Consider the following 20,816-nt stretch of genomic DNA (forward strand, 5'->3'; position numbering starts at 1 on the left):
ATTGGTAACCTTACTTTATGAGTAAGTAACAATCAAATTACATTTATGTAAGAACTGTTTTATTACTGTGGCACTTTGATAAAGCAGACAAAGCCTCTATGTAACTTTATGCTGGGATACTTCTAACGCTAATATCTTTGAATGAGAGCAAATTTAACTCCCTCATGTAAGTGCCTGTTCAGATATTTAAAAAAATGAAGTAAAAAGCCAAATATTTTCATGGTCACTTGCATGTTGTAACCTGGAACCAATTCCAAGAGATGTTGGAAACTTGATTGTATTTAACCAGCCTCCGAGCGTGCAACCATGTATAATAAACGGGAACCCTGCGGAGCTGCTCTTTGGATTATTAAAACAGCTGTATTCTCACTCCGCTCTGCGTGCTCTCTCTGCTCGGCGCTGCGTCGCTTCCTCGGGCCGCGGGGCGGGAGGGGCGCGGCGCGTGCGCGGGCGAGCGGGCGGGCGCCGGGCGATGACGCGCGGGCCGCGCGCCGCCGCCGCTGCCCTTCGCTGCGGATGAGGCGCTGCGCGTGGCCGCTGCTGCGGCTCCCGGCGCGCGCGGGGCTCCCCCTCCGCCATGGCGGGGCCGCCGCCGCCCGCCTGCGCCCCGTCGCCATCGCCGCAGCCTCGGCGTCTTCCTCCTCAGAGGGCGGGAACGGCAGGTCCCGGGCCCCCGACACCTCTCTCTTCGTGCCCGTGCCCCTGAAGCCCGTCGCTGACGCGGCCGAGGAGGATGTGGGCGCCGAGCTCACGCGGCCCCTCGACAAAGGTGAGTGCGGGCGGCCGTGAGGCGGCGTGGCGCGCGCCTCGTTCCGCTCTGCCCGCTGGGACCGGAGGAGCTGGCCGCCTCGGGCTGCGGGGAACGGACGGGCCCTGCCCGGCGGCCTTCTGAGCGCGGGGGGTGGGCGTCGCCTGCTCTCCCCGGCGGGCTTGGCTGCACCGGACCGATTGTTTTCTGGAGTTTTCTTTCCTGAGAGCAAAGGGTCTCTTTGCAGCGTATCTGCCCGCTGTGGCCGCTCGTACCTGCGAAGGTGAAAGTGGGATAAAAGTTGTCAGGTGAGGTGATGTGACCAGTAATGAAGATTTTTCCGAGGCTCATTAGGCAAGCCCTGTGCGGAGAAAAAGTCTGTTGGACTAGTTCTTCCACTCCCTCTTTCACCGCAGTCGGGATATAGGTGCCTGGTTCTACAGCTGAACATTCTTTGTAGCATTCAGAAACCATAACTGTATCTAAACATTCTGTGATTCTAAGTGTTAGGTTTTTTAAATACTGGTGTTACAGACAGAGGAGAATGGTCAGTGTGTGAATGTGCCTAGATCAGAATTGGGCAAAGCATTCAGTATGTGTAATTATCCTGTCATTTTACATTCATTTTTTGGCATTTAAGTGGAAATAGAGACAAAACTCTTAGAAGCACTATACTTCTGTTCTCTGATGTCTTACATGTTGTTATATCTCAAGAAGCATTGAGTGGTAACTGCTTTGGAAATAGAGACAAAACTCTTAGAAGCGCTATACTTCTGCTCTCTGATGTCTTACATGTTGTTATATCTTAAGAAGCATTGAGTGGTAACTGCTTTTTCAGGGTTTCCTTTTCTCTAATTGCAGACTCTACATCCTGTTCATTTCTCATCCATGTTCAGCCTTCTGCTCAGGAAAAGTCTTATTTTATCTTGTGTGCTAGCTACCACACTCTCTTGAAAGACTGAGTAAATAAGAAACAAGTTCTTGATACTTTTGATGGATGGTGATGCCAAAACATTGAGAGTCTAGTTCAAAACTTCTTTTCTTTGTACATACTTCTAATTAAATGTTCTGTTAGCACATTATTTATATTAACTCTAGGTGTAGAAACCGTAAGAAAATTATCTTGGTTTGTTCAGAGCCCTTGAGAAAAGAATACCTGGTCCTGGCAGCTGAAAAGCTACTTAGGTGGAAAAATCCTTAACGGCTGTAATGCAAAAAATGTGTGCTGTTTTTGGACTTACATTTGCCTTGTAGGGCATTCTTCAGGTGCAAATAAATATGGTAGAGTATTACTTGTACATTACTTGTCTCATTTATTAGACAAGGAGTTGTGTTGGATTTCTTCAAAGGTACAATTAAAGTGCTCTGGGAAAACAAGTATAGGTTCCATTTGATTTCTGCTAACTTGTTGAGAGACAACAGATTAGGTAAAGTTATTTATGTCCCACAGATGACAAGCACCTACTTCAAACAGGCTGAAGTTCTTTCATGTCAGCCTTGCAAGGAGACTCAGCCAAGTGACCAGTATGGTGCTCATCCGCCTTGTTGGGCTGTAGTGCTCTCTGCTGCAATTTTGTATTTTGAAATCCATTAATAATGTTAAAGAAGAAACTGAATGAGACCTTCCTTAGTAAGTGTCATCTTTTATTTTTAATGAAATAAGTGTCTTCCCCTGCTTCTCCCGCTCAGATTCTGACCACACACAGTATTATGCTGTTTTGGTATTTTGAATGAAGATGCTCCATCAAATTCTGTTGAGTAATACTGAACTCGATTCTATAAAGAAAAAGGCTTTCTGGTTACAGCCTGTGAAGAGACTTTTTTAGAGTGCGTGTAATTCCAGTGCGAATCATCTTGTTAGCTTGTTACTTGCTGAAGTGAGACAGTGATCCTAGTTTTCATGCTAATCAAACACTGTCAGCGTAACAGAAGCCTTTTCAGAAGCTTACTTTTGCAAAGCCAATTTTGCGAAACCTTTATAACAAACCTGCCGCTTAGCTGACTGTAGCAGAATTCATACACGGCTGCCTTTGTTTTCTGTGAATTCATAGGAAGTGGGTCTGTGACAGGTGATGTATGCTTTCCATTTTGGTGTGTTAAGTAAGTTGTAGTTAGAAGGAGCTTTGCTTTTGAGCTTTTCATATGGAGATTTTGGCAAAGTGACTAGATAACAGGAGTGACAGGGAAATACCTAAGGACCAGTTATGTAAAAAACCAAACAAAACCGTGATGTTCAAGTTGAGTAGAAGGGTGAAAAGGAAAAAGAGGTCTCCTCATGCTTACAGTATCAAAAAGGAATGTAAAGAGTTGATCAGTTCTCCATTTTTAAGTAAATGTAAGCAAAAGTCTACTGAATTGAAAGATGAGCACTTCGTGCCGGGTGACTTCACAGAATCCTTCATAGAATTGTTGCTTTTGAGCCCTAATAGTAAGTCGTGATATTTGAATGTCAATTCTATGGCTTAAATTGTTAGACCATGAGGCTATGCTTACTGGTGAGAAATATAAGCTAGAGAAGGTGAGGTATTGTCAGGAATTCACGCATCAGAAACATGAAGGAAGTGCCTGAGCCAGTCAATTAGTTTGATGCACAATGTCACTTGGATTGGACAAGGGAAGTCTTGTAGTTCTGGAGGAATTTTAAAGTAAAGCAGTTCACCTGCCCCAGTGGTAATATATGGGGTCTGTTGTCCTTTCAGATGCAGGAAAATGACTGAAAAGTCTTCCTGGAAATGTTGCTGAAACATGTAAGTGGATCTGATTGGAGGCTAACTAACTGCATGATTTCTGAACCTCCGGACCATCTTTTTACGCAGAGCCTTAAAAAGTGCTACTGAGAAGTCTAAATAATTGAGGAGTAAGAGCTAAAATCGTGTTCTAGAATGAGGGAATGGTAAAGAAAGGAAAATCTTAAAAGAGGAGGAAATGGTAAGCAGAGCGGTGGTAGAGGCAGCACACAGATCTCTGAGTATGTGCCCTGATTGCTAGCTGTAGCTGTAGAAATAGTACTACAGGCAGTTAGGTTAAGCTAATGTGGGCATGTCTGCTGCAGTGCCAGCTTTGTTTTGTCTTGATACACGTTTTTGTTAAGACAAGTATTTGTGCTTAAGAGGGATCATGACCTTGGATATCGAAGGCTGTGATGGTCTCAATGTCATGTAGCCTTGGATAGTAACAAATGTTCTGGCGTTGACCTTTTAATCTTGCAGTAAGGCCAACAGGTTGTGAATTTAGCTACATGGCTGATATTGTGTTAACTGTGATAACTTCTGATGGAAGCTCTGAAGAGAATTTAGCCTTATGCTTTCTTTTAGTGCAGTGTTTTCCAATCAGTATTTGATTTCTGGGCTCTTAAAAGTTTTTTTGATGAGAATGTGGATAACTGTATAGTGAATGTAAGTCCTCTGACAGTCTTGGTTAGTTACCTTTGTGAACCCTTTAGACTGTGAGTTAATCTGTTAATAGACTACTGTAACCATGCATGGGGTATGGGATGTAGCTATTGCTCTTGTGCAGTTCAACTTTGATGTATTCAAAGTTTGTCACCTGCTGATTTTTGTTATGTAAAGTGGGCTGTCTCAATTCTAGTTTTTTTAAACAGAGAGGCAGTCTTTCAGTAACTTGGGACTGATCTCATGAGGAGCTTTCCATGTCATGCCAGACTTCAAAGAGTTATGAAGTTAGTTGCAGAGAGCAGAACTTGTCCATGTTGTGTTCAGTGACTAGTGCTGGCAAACCAGGAATATGCTGCATTGTATATCAGTCCTACCATTTTCTAAGATATGGATTACAGACTTGCATTTTGAGAATAACCTAAGCTTATGAATAGGTACTCATGATATTTGCTAGGTTATTATTATTTTTGCCATTGTGATTTAACTAACATTTAATTAACTAAATTAAGAGTATATATTAGTAAATACAGTTTTGCTGGAACGCTGAACTTACCTTTTAGGAGAGGGGAAGGGTTTCTTAATAACTTTATAGTAAGAGATTTTATGCAAACGCATCTGAGTAATTTGTGATTTATGTGAAGAAATTCTGTTAAGTGTTCTCCTTTATTTGACCAGAGAAATAGGAAGAATACTGCCTCTGGTTTGCCTGATCTTTCTGGAGAATGTGTCATGGGAGCAGTTTGAAGGGAAGAAGGTCTCTCAGGATGTTCAGTAAAAGCTGTCACAAAGTAGTATACTTTTCACATTAAAAACTGTTGTTTCCTGATAGATGCTAAAAAAACCCAAACAAGAAACATTCCAAAACTTAAATTAGTTTGTTCCCTAACGTGTAGGCTGCAGGTTCCCACCTTTAGGCTTTCCTGTCAAGGGCCAGGGAGAGCGTGTCTCAAATACCGACCTCATCTTCATGCAGTTCTTACTCTGCTGCAGTTTTTGTCCTTTTCCACAATAAGCTCAATCATTCATTTATTGTGTTTAATTTAGGGAGAAATCTTTTGAGTCTGTTTAGCATGGCACAGATTCCCTCTCTCCACAGTAAGAAGAGCTATGATGTTTGGGCTTGGAGACGTGGTTTCATTTTGAACAAACAAACAAAAAATGTTACTCTTTTTCTACAGGTGAAGTTCTAAAAAACTTGAATAAGTTCTACAAAAGGAAAGAAATCCAAAGACTAGGAGCAGAAAATGGATTAGATGGTAAGAGAATGTTCTAAGATTATTTTTTTCAATGTGAAATGTGTTTTTATTCATGTATCGTGTTAGGGAGGTCTGATCGTCTATTGGGTCTGACAGCACTGCTTGTTTAGGTCGTCTCTGTCACTCGGTTCAAGTAACCTTAATATTTATGTGTAACATCTCTTATTAAGGTATAGGTTTTTAATGGAGTGCTTCAGTGTTTTGTTGTGTTGTTTTAAATATGGTTTTGTGATCTCAGTGACGTTCACTTTGTTCTTTTTTTTTTCTTTTCTTTCAGCTCGCCTGTTTCACCAAGCATTTATAAGCTTTAGGAAATATATAATGGAATCCAGTTCTGTGAGTGCTGACTTGCATATTATTCTCAATGATATATGCTGTGATGCAGGCAAGTATCCAGAGTGCTTGTAAGATAAAATACATATTTGTTTCTTGGTTTTAGCTTGTCTATTTACCTATGTATATGTGGACTCCACTATTATGCTTGCACAAGAGGTTAAAAATCCCTGCTTCCCTGTCAGAAACATTTATATCTATCCTCTGGAGTGTTCTGTCCTTAAATCTTCTGAAATAGAAACAAAAAGAGGTGGAGATCTTAGCAAGAGGCAGCCTGTTGTTTTATGGCATCTATTCATTGATGAATTTAAAACAGTGCTTTTGTTTATTCCTCTCATAAAAATTCATTAGTCACTAGGGGGCACTTTAAGAGCTTGTTCCTGGCCAGGTGACTTTGAGTACTTGGGGATACAGCTCTGTGACTTACTCTGTGTCCAGGTGACACTACTAAAAGTGAACATTGTTTGCTTGCTTAGTGCATCCTGTGTCGTAACCACCTGTACTTAACTAAGAGGTGAAGCTAATTGGTGACAGCAGAAACAACTTCTCCCCAGTTTGAGCTGAAGAACTTTGGCATAGTATCTGATTGTAATTATGAGAATTTAAAGGTTACAATGTCCATTAGTTTCCTCTTAAAATGTAAATGTGTAGATGTTAAATGTTTACCATCTTAGGAAATTTTAAGTGGTTTTTATATTGGTTGTTTATAACATCCTCTATGTGATTTCCTCACTTCCACTCTTTATTCACTTATGTATGAACATTGTTTATGTGTGCCTGAAAACTCATATATGAGTGTAAAAGGTTGTTTATTTTGATAGTGCTGAAGTTTTTTTAGTTGAGTTTTGCTTGTCCAAATGTGGTAATTGAAAATACTACAGTTATTTAAAATTTTCACACTAATTTTTTTTAAAAAAACCAAACCACTGCTTTTTTTGTGTGTGTTTGTATATTTGATAATAACAGTTTTTTAGATGCAGATAGTTCTTCGAAATTCTATGAGAGCTTGACAATTGGAGTGTGACCAGAAATAAGACCTGTAAGGCCACATGTCTTCTCTGCAGACATTCAGAAGAGTGAATCTGGTTGTCTCTTCTGAGTTGATTTTTCTATTCTTGTTTTCACACTCAAAATTTTGAACTGGCATCCCAAGTCTCAGTAGCTTAGGGAAGCTGCACACTGTTCTGTTTTTCTCTGTTCATCCATAAAACCATTTTAGAAGCTTTTGTTTTATTCCAAAACAGCACAGGAATTTAGGAAGAACAGGTTGAAGTCTTCTTAGGACAGAAAAACTATTTCTTATCCAGCTTTTCCATAGCTTCTCATTTTATTTAGAAGATCTCCAGACATATAGATTAACCAGAGTAAATATACTGAAACGAGGTTATTTGTATTGTGTTGCTTCATAGAATCATGGAATGGTTGGGGTTGGAAGGGACTTTTAGAGATCATCCAGTCCAACCCCCCTGCAGAAGCAGGTTCACCTAGATCAGGTCACACAGGAACATGTCTAGGTGGCTGCTGAAGGTCTCCAAGGAAGGAGACTCCACAACCCCTCTGGGCAGCCTGTGCCAGGGTTTCATCACCTGAACAGTGAAATAGATTTTTTCTTACGTTTAAGTTTTTGTGTTCCAGCTTCATCCCATTACCCCTTGTCCTGTTGCTAGATACTATAGAAAAATGGGATGTCCCAACCTCCTGACACCCACCATTTAGATATTTGTAAATGTTAATGAGATCCCCTCTCAGTCTCCTCCTTTCTAGACTAAATAGCCCCAGTTCCCACAGCCTTTCCTCGTATGAAAGATGCTCCAGTCCCCTGATCATCTTGATAGCCCTGCGCTGGACTCTCTCCAGCACTTCCCTGTCCCTCTTGAGCTGAAGAGCCCAGAACTAGACACAGGACTCCAGATGAGACCTCACCAGGGCAGAGTAGAGGGGGAGAAGACCTCTCTTGACCTGCTGGCCACACTCTTCTTGATGCATCCCAGGATGCCATTGGCCTCCTTGGCCATGAGGACACATTGCTGCCTCATGTTCAGTTTATTATCAACCAAGACTCCCAGGTCTCTCTGCAGGGCTGCTCTTCAGCATGTCAATCCCCAGCCTGTCTGGTGCATGAGGTTGTTCCTTCCCATGTGCAGGACTCTGCACTTGTCCATGTTGAACTTCATGAGGTTCCTCTCTGCCCAATTCTCAAGCCGGTTGAGATCCCACTGAATGGCAGCACAGCCTCTGGGGAATCAGCCAGTCCTCCCAGTTTGGTGTCATCAGGGAACTTGCTGAGGGTACGCTCTGTCCCCTCATCCAGGTCGTTGATGAAGATTCTGAACAAGACTGGCCCCAGAACCGATCCCTGTGGAACTCCACTGGCCACAGGCCTCCAACTCAATTCTGTGCCATTGATCACCAACCTCTGGGCTCTGTCATTCAGCCAGCTCTCAATCCACCTCACTGTCCACTCATCCAAGTCACACTGCCTGAGCTTTCTGATGAGGATATTATGGGAGACAGTGCTAAAGACCTTGCTGAAGTCAAGGTAGATGACATCTGCTGCTCTCCCCTCATGAGTCATGTCTGCCTTCATGAGTCTCCCTTCATGAGACTGTGTGCTCATGTCCCTTTACCTTTCCACCAGTGAGGTAATTAGTGAACTTTGTAGAGAGCCAGAAGTTAAGAATTACATAAATGTGTGATGACAGTAGTAGAAATTTTTAAAGCAGTTTATTATGGAGATAAACAGCTTCAGTCAAGCATGCAAACTTTCTTAGAAAGATTTGTCTTCTAGGTCACGTGGATGATCTCTTTCCATTTTTCCTGAGGCACGCGAAGCAGATCTTTCCCATGCTGGACTGTATGGATGATCTGCGCAAGATCAGCGATTTAAGATTACCACCCAACTGGTCAGTGTGTTTTAAGTGGTTGTAGTGTTTTCTTTTCTTGTTCTCATAGAATTTCATATTCTGTGGACTTAAGCTTTATGGTGTGTAATTGCACTATGTTTTCTGTTCTAATTCTGTATTTTTTACAATAATTTATGTCATAAACTCTTGTTACAAGATATGTTGCAATCAATTAAAAATAAAACAAGGTTGTATCGGCTATGAGAGTTGCTGAGTTGGTATTGCCTTTCCAGAAAGCTGCCTTCTGTCTGTCTCTGTTTGGGAGGTAGCATACCAGGACATTAAAATGCTGATATACCCAAGAAGAGAGCCCACAGTAATGAGAATTACCCACTCTGTATCTTTCAAAGCATTGTATGATTCAGAAGACAAATGTATAAGAGAGAGGAACCTCCTTCTACTGTCTCTAAGATCTTGGTATTTCTGCTTTCAAAGTGTATTAAAAAGGTCTATTAATAAGTAAATGTTTAAGCTAATTTTCAGTTTCTCTGGAATCAGTATCCAGAACACCAGATAAATGTTCAATAGATCTGCTTTTTTGTGTATGTTTTAGGTATCCAGATGCCAGAGCTATTCAGAGAAAGATAATATTCCATGCTGGTCCTACAAACAGTGGAAAAACTTACCATGCTATCCAGAGATATTTGTCAGCAAAATCTGGCATATACTGTGGTCCACTAAAACTTCTGGCTCATGAGATCTTCCAAAAGAGTAATAATGCTGTCAGTATGTTGTATTACTTACCTACCTCCTTAGTACTTATAAGAGTGTCATGAATATGTGTTTATAAAGTACTGTAGTTGCTTGAGGTAGCCCATGAAGCAACGTGCTTGAATGGGTGCCTTTGCAGTAATGTCAGCTCATGTGAATACCAGTTGTGCATTTCTGCGTTAGGTGTGTAGAATGGGACATCATTTACCCTAATGAAACATCACTTTCCCCAAAGCACATGCTGTGCAATCACCACTGTAACCTACCTCCATTTTCTTGTAATTTTTCCCTCCCTAGGTTTAGCTGGGTTCTCCTAGCAGCTTTTTTAGTGTGTAAACTGTGGCCTGTTTTGCCCATGACGTTTATTTTAGCTTGTACACAAGAAATTACCCTTGCCTAACTCCCCAAAACCCTCTGCTTCAACATTTAAATATATTTCACTCAAGCATCTAGAAATATTTCATTCTACAGCTTCAGATGAGTTGTAGAGCAGTGACCTATATGAGGTCTCTAGAGAAAGCTTTCATTAGTGCTTTTTTTGTGGCTTCAAGCATATGTTTGAAGACACGTCACCAACACGTTTCCAGCTTCACAGAACAACTCAGTTCAGAAGTGTTACAGTAACACATTACATGTTAACATAGCATAGTGTGTAGGTGCTATAGTGTTTGAACATCATAGAATCATAGAATGGTAGGGGTTGGAAGGGACCTTTAGAGATCATCTAGTCCAACCGCCCTGCAACAGCAGGTTCACATAGATCAGGTCACATAGGAACATGTCCAGACGAGTCTTGAAGACCTCCAAGGAAGGAGACTCCACAACCCCTCTGGGCAGCCTGTGCCACTGCTCTGTCACCCTCACAGTGAAATAGTTTTTTCTTATATTTAGGTGGAACTTTTTGTGTTCCAACTTCATCCCATTACCCCTTGTCCTGTTGCTAGATGCTATAGAAAAAAAGGATGTCCCAACCTCCTCATTTCTCTTTTTTTGACAAGCTTAAGATTTAGAAGTTGTAATCCCTGTTATTGGTTTATCAAAGCAACATATAAAAAAGATTGGCTTGTCCTAGGAGACATCTTTAACATGTTGATACCATATAGTGATGTTCCCTGTGAGCAGAGTTACTGCACTTTTCTCCATGTGTTTAGTGTGTGTGAGGACTTCTCACTTGGCAGCTCATGGATCATATGTAGATGTTGAGGCTTAAATAGAGCTTCTGGCATGGCTCTGTAGGTGGCTATAGATATGGAAGGAGCAACAATCTGCCTGAGGTTCAGTGAGTGTAGAGCTGACAGAGGGTGGTGGCCCCTGCTGCTTCTCACAGATAGTCTTCATGAGCTCTTGCTGGATGTGTATAAGGCAGCAGGCGAGACCCCCAACAGAGTAATCACTAAAGGAACTAGAGGAGACTGGAGCTTGCAAGGCTCCTTCACTGCTGGGCCTTACTTTGAGCCCCCTGTACAGCTCTTCTGACAGTTCTTTTGTTGTAAATGTGACAGCTCTGAGATGCTCAGAGGAAGATGTAGTCTGCAGGAGTAGGGGAGGACATCTAATTATAAATACTACGTCTTTCTTATACCCTTCAGTCTGGTAAACTTAAATACAAGTTTCAAAAGGCTGAGTAGTTATCTTTTGCATAGCTTCCATTATACTGTCTTAGAAGTTATTTTAAGAAACTGATTTTTTTTTCCCCTTTGGAAATATGATTCTGTTACATTAAAGACACTTAATGTGAGTTTTCTGAATTCCTTTAGAATGTGCCGTGTGACTTGGTGACAGGAGAAGAACGTGTGTATGCCAATGAAGATGCCAGACAAGCTTCTCACATTGCTTGTACTATTGAAATGTGCAGCACTAATACACCTTGTAGGTATACATAATTGTTTCAGTCTGTGATATCTTTATGTGTGTTGTTGCTTAGACTCTGAAGTAGCTGAGCTATTCCTCTTTGCTTTTAGAGCAGTTAATAAGACCTGCATCATCTCAAAATAGCTTTTTGGTAGTAAAGAATTAACTTTATTTGAGCAATCATTTTTAAAAAGCCTTCAAGTTCCTTCTTGTGTTGTAGTGCTGTTCTAGATGCTCTTCCTTGGTGTATCTATTTTTATTCTTTTTTTAAGATGAAGTTGCTGTGATTGATGAAATTCAGATGATCAGAGATCCTGCCAGAGGGTGGGCTTGGACAAGAGCCCTTCTAGGTAAGCTCATTTGTGTAGACAATGAACTAGTTTAATGTAACTATGTGATGCAAAAGAAAAGTATTTATTGTTTCTTCATGTATCTTCTCACAGCAAATTATAGGGATGCTCTTCCTCAAAGGATTTGTCTGTGTGGCAACAACTTACCATTCATGTTTTACTCAGTGAATGTTTTATAAACATTTTTTTCTCTTAAGTTATTCAGATGCATCTTTTAGTTTTGTTCCTTCAGTAATATAGAGTCTTCATATTGTTACACCATGTTGTTCTTTTACGTTGAATATTTTCTAGAAGTATGCTTTTTAAAATTAATCAACACATTTTTTCAGGGGTTTTTGTTGTGAAGGGGTACTGTTAAATGTATGGCAATGTGGTAAACATTAGATATTTTATAGTGATAACTTCAGTTGGCTCATTTATAGAGCTGCATTGACCTGTTAAATTCTTAGAGGAATGCTTCTTTTGATAATTTTAGATTTTTTTTCAAGAGGAATTTTTGAAACTCTTTTTTCCTCAGATTTTGAAAAGTTTGGAATCTGATCCCTCCCACCTTTTCCTTCACCACTTTTGAAGCTGAGTTTAGCAGGATGACTTGTCAGTTTCTCTTCCTCCTATTTTTTTTCCCTCTTTCTATTCTGATGACATTAGAGACAGATTCATAATTTTAGAAGGTCATGCATAAAACAAAGCTCAAAGTTCTGCTGGGATTTAGGACTTAATAAAACGTTAATAGTTAAACACAGTCAGAGCTTTGGTCTATTTTTTCAGTGATTGAGGGTACATCATGTTTTGGCTGAGAGGGTGCATCAGAGTATTAGCTGTTCTGATTGTCATACTAATGGATTTCCAAGCATCATTTGCTAGTATGAGCTCAAGAGTAGCTCTAAGGAAGCTGTGTATTGTGGGAGAGGCTTTAGTTACTGGTTTGGGATGCTGAAGAAGGTGAAATACAGTTCTAATTGATCTGTTTAGGGAGCAAAATGTAATTTTTGGGTAATTTAAAAGCCAGATAAAGCTACCATTGTCTACTAAATAATCTGTAACATTTTGCATTTTATTTTGTTGAATCTTGGTCAGGACTCTGTGCAGAAGAAATCCACGTTTGTGGAGAAGCTGCTGCTATTGACTTGGTGACGGAGCTCATGTACACTACAGGGGAGGAAGTTGAAGTAAGCTTTTTCATTCTTTAAATTTACAGATAGAATATCAAGTTCTCCTTGCTACAAAAAGACAAAAATTTCAGATCTTTTGGGAATATCACTGATCAAAGTTACTGTTGTAGGAATTCCCATAAATCAAAGGAGATGTGACAAAGTTAATATATATTTTTTAATAGCAGTATTGTTTTAAAGAAGATAAATGCTTTGCTGAGCTCCCCTCAGGGAATGCTACAGTTGTTTAGGATCTTTCTTTACAATTCTGTTCTTCCTGGAAGGCATAGTGCTCTCAAATTTGCTGAGTTTACTGAATCTGTTGGTAGATATTCTCCATGTGATAAGGAAAGGAGTTAAGAGCCAACACCTCCAGAAGAAAGTGATTAAAATATCTCTGAAACCCAACTTTACAGTCATAAATTGGTTTGTTTTGGGTTTTTTTTGCCTTAGGAAGATTATTTTGTGAAAAGTATTTAAAGATACGAGATTTGGTCCTAAGAAGGTACAGGCTGTGTGATTTGGTGGTGAATTAGCTGTAGTTATATATATCTGTGTGTGGCGAGTGATGTAGTTCTGAAGGAGGACCAGTTACAGCATTCAACTGATTGAGTTGAAACACTCATTTCTTGATAGAATTTGCTACATAACCAGTACACTTTTTTTTCTTGAATCTAGTTTGTATGTAAAATAATGTAGTTATTCTCTCTTTCTTGAAAAGGCTGTGCAGTTCTCAGCTTGGGAAGTGCTGCAAGCATGCAAGTGCATATGGTGTATGTCACCTTCTCCCCAGTAATTATCCCCTCAGGACTGTGAGAGGTCCCTCAGTGTTACACTAAATTGTGATAACCACCATGCTGGCTCATATTCCACAGGAATTTTTCATTTGAAAACATATTATCTTTCACAATTCCTTTGGTTCTAGGTCCGAAACTACAAGAGACTTACTCCTCTTACTGTGCTGGATTATGCCTTAGAATCTTTAGATAACCTTCGTCCTGGGGACTGTGTTGTCTGCTTCAGTAAGAATGACATTTATTCTGTCAGTCGACAGATTGAAGCCAGGGGATTAGAATGTGCCGTCATATATGGCAGTCTGCCACCAGGTAAAGCCTCTGCCTTTTCTCTTTAAGGGAACATCCTGCTTCTTGCTGCTTTCTTAGAAAAGCTTTTGAAATGAAATAGTATGAGTTTTCTTAGTTTTGCATGCATATAATCAGAGAGAGCAATCAACTTTGGTTGACTGGTGTTTTAATCTTGGGATTAGACCTTTGTTATGTACTTAATACTGATCTTCAGATAATTAAATGAGGTCTGTCCACAACTGTGGGAATGATTCAAACCCCACTTGCTCCGTTCCTCCAATAACAGCCAAATGCCAATATTTTTTTTAATTCTCAGCCTATTATAAAGGCATCAGGCTTAATGATACGTTGGTCCTTTTTTTTGTAAGAAGAGTTTGTTACATGAAGTGTTTTGTCATTTTGTTTTAGGAACGAAACTTGAACAGGCAAAGAAATTCAATGATCCGGATGATCCATGCAAAATTTTAGTTGCTACAGATGCAATTGGAATGGGACTCAATTTGTAAGTAACTGGAACAGGTTATAATATGATTTTTTTTTGGTATATATGTGTGGATATGATACCTGCATTAATTTGCTCCTCAGTTTAGCTAATTTGGCTAGATATCTGCCATGTCTAGATAACACAGTACATACGTTTTCAGTTTGGGTAGAGTTAAGCTTTAGTTTTAAAACTAATTCTAAGAAATGAATGGCTCACTTGGCCTGATTCTGTGTGATGATAGACACTGTTAATATCCTTTTGATCCGCTGGAGTCAGATGTGTTAGGTTGTCAGAGGATCGATCTCTTGCATTTCTGAAATGTAAGAGCAAATTCAGTCCCATTGCCATAAACTACTGGGGCAGATGATGATGATGAATGATTGGGACCCTATGAGAACAGAATTAATTTGTGTAGGGATGATGATTCTCCTTTAACTAACCAGTAATCTTATGCTGCTGCCCTTTTGAATATACTGTGTCCATGAGTGATATCTGTGGTCCCTTAATTTATAGAGGGGAAAAAGCTCAACCCTCCCCCAAAGCAAACTTTGATTCTTCTGTAGTAGGCTGCATATTGAAAGTTACTTGCAAACAAAGATTCCTCTTTGTTTTTCTTCAAATATTTCAGGTGTATAAAAAGAATAATTTTTAACTCTATAGTAAAGCCAACTATCAATGAGAAAGGAGAAAAGGAAATTGACTCCATTACAACCTCTCAGGCTCTACAAATAGCAGGCAGAGCTGGACGTTTTGGCTCATCCTTCAAACAAGGAGAAGTCACTACAATGCATCGCGATGACCTCGTGCAGCTGAAGGAAATTTTGAATGAGCCTGTGCGCCCCTTGAAGGTGAGAGGCTCAGTACTCACTTTGTACAGATGGGCTCTGGAGTTGTTTTACTTTGTTCTGATCCCAAATTATTTTTCCTCGTTTCCATTTACAGATTAGTTATAAAACTACTGTATCATGCTGGGGTGACTTTGAATACGTGTCCTGCTCGGAAGCTTCCAATGTTTCATTAATTTCAAAGTTTCTGTTTTAAGAATTAAAGTCTCAAACACCAAAGTTCTTAAGTTGCAGATAGATAAGTGTGATAAACTGGATTCTGTAGGATGCTTTGGTTTCTTGCATTTTATCTTTCTAGATTTTGTTTCTGCAGCACTAATTTAAGAAGAATATTGAGAGTGAATAGACTTTTGTTTATTTCCTCTTTAGGCAGCTGGCCTACATCCTACTCCTGAGCAGATAGAAATGTTTGCTTATCATCTCCCTGATGCCACTTTATCCAATCTAATTGTAAGTATGATCAAAATATTAGTTTCTGGTTTAAAAATTAGGCATTGTACAACATGTACTTTCAGACATTAACAGCCAGCCTTGTGTGAATCTCTTGTCAGTTGGATTCTTCTCTCTACCACAGCAGTGACTGTAAATACATTTAGAATGCTTAACTTTTCTGGCTTTTAATATACCTGAAAGCTGTTTAAGTGTGTAAATATGTTTAAACATGTTGAAGAGTGTGCAACAACCTTTTCGTTTAATCTTTCCTGTATTGTAAATACAGACTTTTTGGTCAGAGGCTGCAATATTAGAGACTGAAATTTTGATAAGTTTATATGAAGATTCCTGGAAAATTAGGCTGGTCATGACAGATTTCTGTGCATCTGAGAGCTGTCTGTTTTGGTTTTTTTTTTTTCCTCAGTTCTGTGGACTTCATGGTAAAACAGTGTTTGCTTAACTTTGAGAACACAGATTTTGTGGCATCTACTTGATCTCATCATTAGCTGGACAGTAGAATTTTTGGTAGTGCCTAAACCTTTTAAAGTAGAAATTAAGCTTCCAATTCTGTGTTTAAAAAAAAAAAAAAAGGATCGTGACTTTTAGTACCCTGAGAATTTCTTAGCAGCTTTCATGGATTCAAATGCATCAATTCTCTGTTGATGTGCTGTTTTGTGGTAATGTGTGATTTCTAAATTTGAGGTAAAAAATTATACTTTGTGACCTCCTGGAAGACTTAGGCTGATAGGATAGCAGCACATCTTTAAGATCTTACTATTGAGAATATCTGAGCTAGCATAGACATATTAAGATTAAAAAAACTTGTTATTATTGATCTCTTAAGTATTCAGTCATATATTTAAATAAGCAGCTCAATGTTTCTTTAAAGATTTTTTTAATCAAAGATTTAGACTAGAGAAATAATTTTGAAGGCCGGTAAAAGTTCCCCCTGCAATGTGGCATCTCCCGTTTGTCCAGACCTTGGATGTGTTTCAAGTATTCTTTGAACTCCCCTATTGCAATACTATATTTACTTTTTGATTTCTTTCTTCCTAAAATTGATCTGCTGTTGACATTGGGCTAAAAATACCTCATTTGTTCAATTTTATGCTCCAAAATTAGCTTTTTGGGTCATGTGAGGTGACAAACCTGATGCAAGTTCTAAACACAGTAATAACTGGTTCCTATGATGATGTTCTTCCTAACTAAAATGTAAATAAAACTTCGGACTATAGTTTTCCAGAACACTGTATTTGTCACTTAAAAGACCAACTGAGAATGCTTAAATAAAGCATAGTGTGTTATGTCTTCTCCTCTGATCCTATGTTAGAGAATTTAATGAAAATCCTGTTAACAAGCAGTGAGAACTCCCCTGACCACTGTTTTATTTCTGTGATCAAATTTGTTGTATTTAACCGTCTTTCAGTATAACTAGCCGTGAAAACACTTGAGTCGTTTTTTTGGTTTGGTAACACAAAGTTTAACAACCCTCTCACATACTGCCATCCTCTTTGTTTGGTTGTGTCTTCACAGGATATTTTTGTGAGTCTTTCACAAGTCGATGGGCTTTACTTTGTCTGCAATATTGACGACTTTAAATTTCTAGCAGATATGATTCAGCACATTCCACTAAATTTGCGATCACGATATGTCTTCTGCACTGCACCTTTGAACAGAAAAGAGCCTTTTGTGTGTACCACATTGTTGAAGGTCAGTTATTTTTTTAATCTCAGAAAAAAAGCCACGTTTATGTTGGAGCAGGTGAAGCTGTATCTAGCTGCTATATTTATTGTGGATTTTGCCATTAGATCATTTGAGAGCGTTCTTCAAGCGGCCACAGGTAGTCCTGGAGCTGCAGTTAGATGTATATAGCTGGAGATAGATGTCTATTTTTTAAAAACGCACTCTTCACCATTTTTATTGTCCAAACCTTTTAACTTCTGAGAACTGCTTCTTATTTTGTGATGTAAATTAAAATTCGGGTAGCTTCTCTGCTGTTTGCCTCAGAGAATCCTACTGTTTACCCTGCAGGTGATTTTTGAACTGGGAGAGATCAGGATGGTGTTATGTGGTTACTTGGGCACTATTAAGCTCTGCACTACATTATGTCTACCAGTAGTCCTTAAAAACCAGGGTATTACTTCTTCAAGGTGTTAGTTTGGCAACAAAAGAAAAAAATGTGAGATTAAGTGTGATTGCTGATGTTATAATACAGTTACATATTATTAAACTGCCAGAAAATGTAGTGCTGTAAGTTGCTCTGAGGATTAAATCATTTAACTTTTCAGGCCTGGATGAACTTTTTCACTGTGCTCCTGGTGTGATTATTTTAAGGAATTTGTGGTCAGCTGATTTCATTTTTTCAGGATTAATAATTTTGTTTGGGACTGTTACTTTCTGAGACAGTATCACCTTTGTCTTCTTTTAGAGAATGCATTAAACATTTTTAATACAATAACATATTAAATGAAACTGATGTGGTGCCTTCATGTTACAGATATTAAGCCTGTGCTTTTCAAAAATGGCTAGTAACGTTCTTTAGAAACTGAGTGATTGACTTAAAGAGTTGAAAAAAAAGCGCCTCATTAAGGAAATGCTGAGCATTTACATCCCAAGTAATGAAGGTGCAGAGGGAAATAACGTGATGTTGGAGGGAGACAGGCTGTTGTGAATGCCTTTGTGAATTTAAGCCTCATTCCTCGGCAAAAAAATCCCTTCTGGTATCAACCAGTTAGGAAGCAGTTATTCCAAGTCATCAATGCTCCTTAAAATTCTAAATTGAATCTTATTTGGCTTTATTTATTGTTAGTAAAAGAGCTGAGTTGTCTAGGTTTCAGAAGGATTGATTTCTAGTGCAGATTGATCTGTTTGGGTTGTGAATAGTGTGTTTCCTAAGTCATGGAACACAAACTTAAACAAAACAGGAACAGGATAAGAAATAAAAAAAAGGCAAAAAAAGTCCATATGCTTCAGTGTTATGCTTTTCTGGATAGCTCTATATTTTTGTTGCTTAACTCTGTGCATGGCCCATGGACAAATTGTGTTAGTGAGACCTGGAAAGGAGAGGTGACTCCTGTGTTGAGTAATTAAGTAAAAGAATGTGTGGTATTTGTGCTGTGTAGAACAAAGCAAGTATTTTCTGGAGTATTCTATGTATACAGACTCAAGGGAATTTAACTCATTTGGGATTTTTTTCTCTGCTGATTAGCTAAGGACCTCACTGAATCTGCTTGTTTTTCAGTTTGCAAGACAGTTTAGTAGAAATGAGCCTCTGACGTTTGACTGGCTCTGTCGGCACACCAAATGGCCTTTAGCTGTCCCAAAGAACATCAAAGAACTGATACACCTTGAAGCTGTTCATGATGTTTTTGACCTCTATCTGTGGTTAAGGTATTGTCTTTGTGCTTGAAAATACATTTTTTCCTGAATTTTTATGACTTACAGTCCTAGAAAAGCAGTGTCTTCATGCCCATGTATATGTGGTGCAGTATGGGCTCCTTTGGCCCATTAGAGGATCTTGACAAAGGCAAATGCAGTTATGTTATGGGAACAAGTCATGGGTTCTGTAGAGAACAGTTTGTGACTGACAGAGAAAGTTAGAAATGAGGTGATCCTGGACTGGAGCAGCTGAAATGCCACTTAAACTACAGGGGCCTTCTCATGCAACATGTAATCTTTTTATTTTTACTTTATATATAGTTTGTATGTTATTTTTGTCCCAATCAGCAGTCTTTAAGTAAAAAAGTTCAACTATGTGTTGTTTTGCCTCTCAGTTACCGCTTCATGGATATGTTCCCTGATGCTGTCCGTGTAAGGGATATTCAGAAAAAACTGGATGACATTATCCAAGTTGGTGTCTGCAACATCACGAAGCTGATCCGAGCTTCCCAGGCTGCAGCAACTCCTGGCACAGCAGAGGTTGTATCAGAATACTTTCCTCTTTCAAGGACTCAGAGAGATACCAGCTCCCTCTCAGACCATCATGGTGCAAAATCCACAGGGGCATTCTCTATTGCAACGGAGGTTTCGAGAGAAAGAAGAGTGAAGAACTTGAGAGCCTATCAGTCTGCTACAAGGCAGGAGGACCTGAAAAGCCGTGGACGTGGATCTCTTGCCAACAGATTGCTACGTGAAGGACTTTTAACGCAAGAAATGCTGAGACAGCTGGAGAGTGAGTGGCAGGATCAGCACAGGAATGGTAGATATGGCATTGGTTCAAAAACAGGTGATCAGAATAGTTCAAAGGAAATGGGAAAGAAGAAAAAATAGAACCGAGTCCTAATTCTGTGTAGGTTTTATTCATAAAATAAAATACTATTTTAATAACTTCTTTGGCATTTCATGTTTACACTGCTACAGCTCCCTGATGTCTTTCTGTCTCCTGTGACCACTTACATGAAACACTCAGAGAAATGGACTCTTGAAAGCTCAGAGGCAATAAGTTTGCTTTTACCAGTCAGCTGTACACTTTTTCAGTCATGGTGTTCAGCGGAAGTGTATGATCTGCTGCTATGTGAAAATTTGCATATCGTGTCTTCTTGCAAGATATCCTCATATCCTTAATAAACGTCAGTATTTCACTTGTAATGAATTAGCTGCTCATTCCATCCCTTCCCAAAGGGCAGAGTTTAACAGATAAAGAAAAGTAATGAACAACTTGGCAGGAAATTGGATCTGAATGGTGACAGGAGTCATGCGCCTCTAACCTTTGTGTCCCATGAAAATGTGGAAGGAGATGAAAAGCGTTTGTTTGTGTTAGTGCATTGGGGGATGATGAAATTCTGGCCACAGGAATATTTTGAGTAAATTTCAGTTCTACCGTCTGAGGGGTAATTACTGAAACAAAGCAAAAGCTGTCCTTGCTCTTTAAATTGTATTCTTTCTCCTAGGAAAAGCTCATCACATTGATTCAGGCAAAGTTCCGGGGCAGAAAAAAGCCCCAAACAGTTGGGTTATTGTTTGAGGGGGAAGAAGGAGATGTTAGAGGCATAGGTATAATTTATTTACCTTTGAGAAATTCAGATCTCTGTTCCTCCATCACTTTTGTAATTCACTTCGATACAAATTACTTTGTTCTATTGCAATTCATAAGTCTTTCTTGCTTCATAGGCCAGTTTGTTTATGATACCTGAATTTTGAGAGGAGACAAAATATTTTACTGAAGCTCACATAACATCTTATAAAATAACAGCTTGTAGATGGTTCTTGGTGCCAGTAGCATTTCCAAATACCTATTTTATCATGGCTGTCATAAACTGGAAAAGTTAGGTGC

At 39.4% G+C, this 20,816-nt stretch overlaps 1 protein-coding gene across 2 annotated transcripts; it reads left to right on the plus strand.

The window, feature by feature from the left end:
- Window positions 1–505: 505 nt before the first annotated feature.
- On the plus strand, window positions 506–20,131 carry SUPV3L1 (Suv3 like RNA helicase). Of its 2 annotated transcripts, none has more exons than XM_062001256.1 (15): window positions 506–769; window positions 5,322–5,399; window positions 5,677–5,784; window positions 8,521–8,635; window positions 9,189–9,357; window positions 11,104–11,215; window positions 11,470–11,547; window positions 12,625–12,716; window positions 13,624–13,804; window positions 14,192–14,285; window positions 14,896–15,115; window positions 15,482–15,562; window positions 17,078–17,254; window positions 18,786–18,934; window positions 19,318–20,131. In XM_062001256.1, exons 1-15 carry the CDS (start codon window positions 517–519, stop codon window positions 19,811–19,813), a joined length of 2,403 nt encoding a protein of 800 aa, XP_061857240.1. In that variant the 5' UTR covers window positions 506–516; the 3' UTR covers window positions 19,814–20,131. The 2 variants fall into 2 exon arrangements, with proteins under 2 accessions (XP_061857240.1, XP_061857241.1); XM_062001257.1 differs by lacking the exon at window positions 506–769 and adding an exon at window positions 3,477–3,495.
- The last annotated feature ends 685 nt before the right edge of the window (window positions 20,132–20,816 follow it).

The sequence above is a fragment of the Colius striatus genome, chromosome 8 (assembly GCF_028858725.1).
Source record: "Colius striatus isolate bColStr4 chromosome 8, bColStr4.1.hap1, whole genome shotgun sequence".
Taxonomy (NCBI): domain Eukaryota; kingdom Metazoa; phylum Chordata; class Aves; order Coliiformes; family Coliidae; genus Colius; species Colius striatus.

Excerpts from the sequence above, each read along its gene's own strand:
- SUPV3L1 (XM_062001256.1), top strand. The coding sequence starts at position 517 with ATGAGGCGCTGCGCGTGGCCGCTGCTGCGGCTCCCGGCGCGCGCGGGG. Across the intron at positions 770-5,321 it reads CACGCGGCCCCTCGACAAAG|GTGAAGTTCTAAAAAACTTG; the intron begins GTGAGTGCGGGC and ends CTTTTTCTACAG. Across the intron at positions 13,805-14,191 it reads ATATGGCAGTCTGCCACCAG|GAACGAAACTTGAACAGGCA; the intron begins GTAAAGCCTCTG and ends ATTTTGTTTTAG.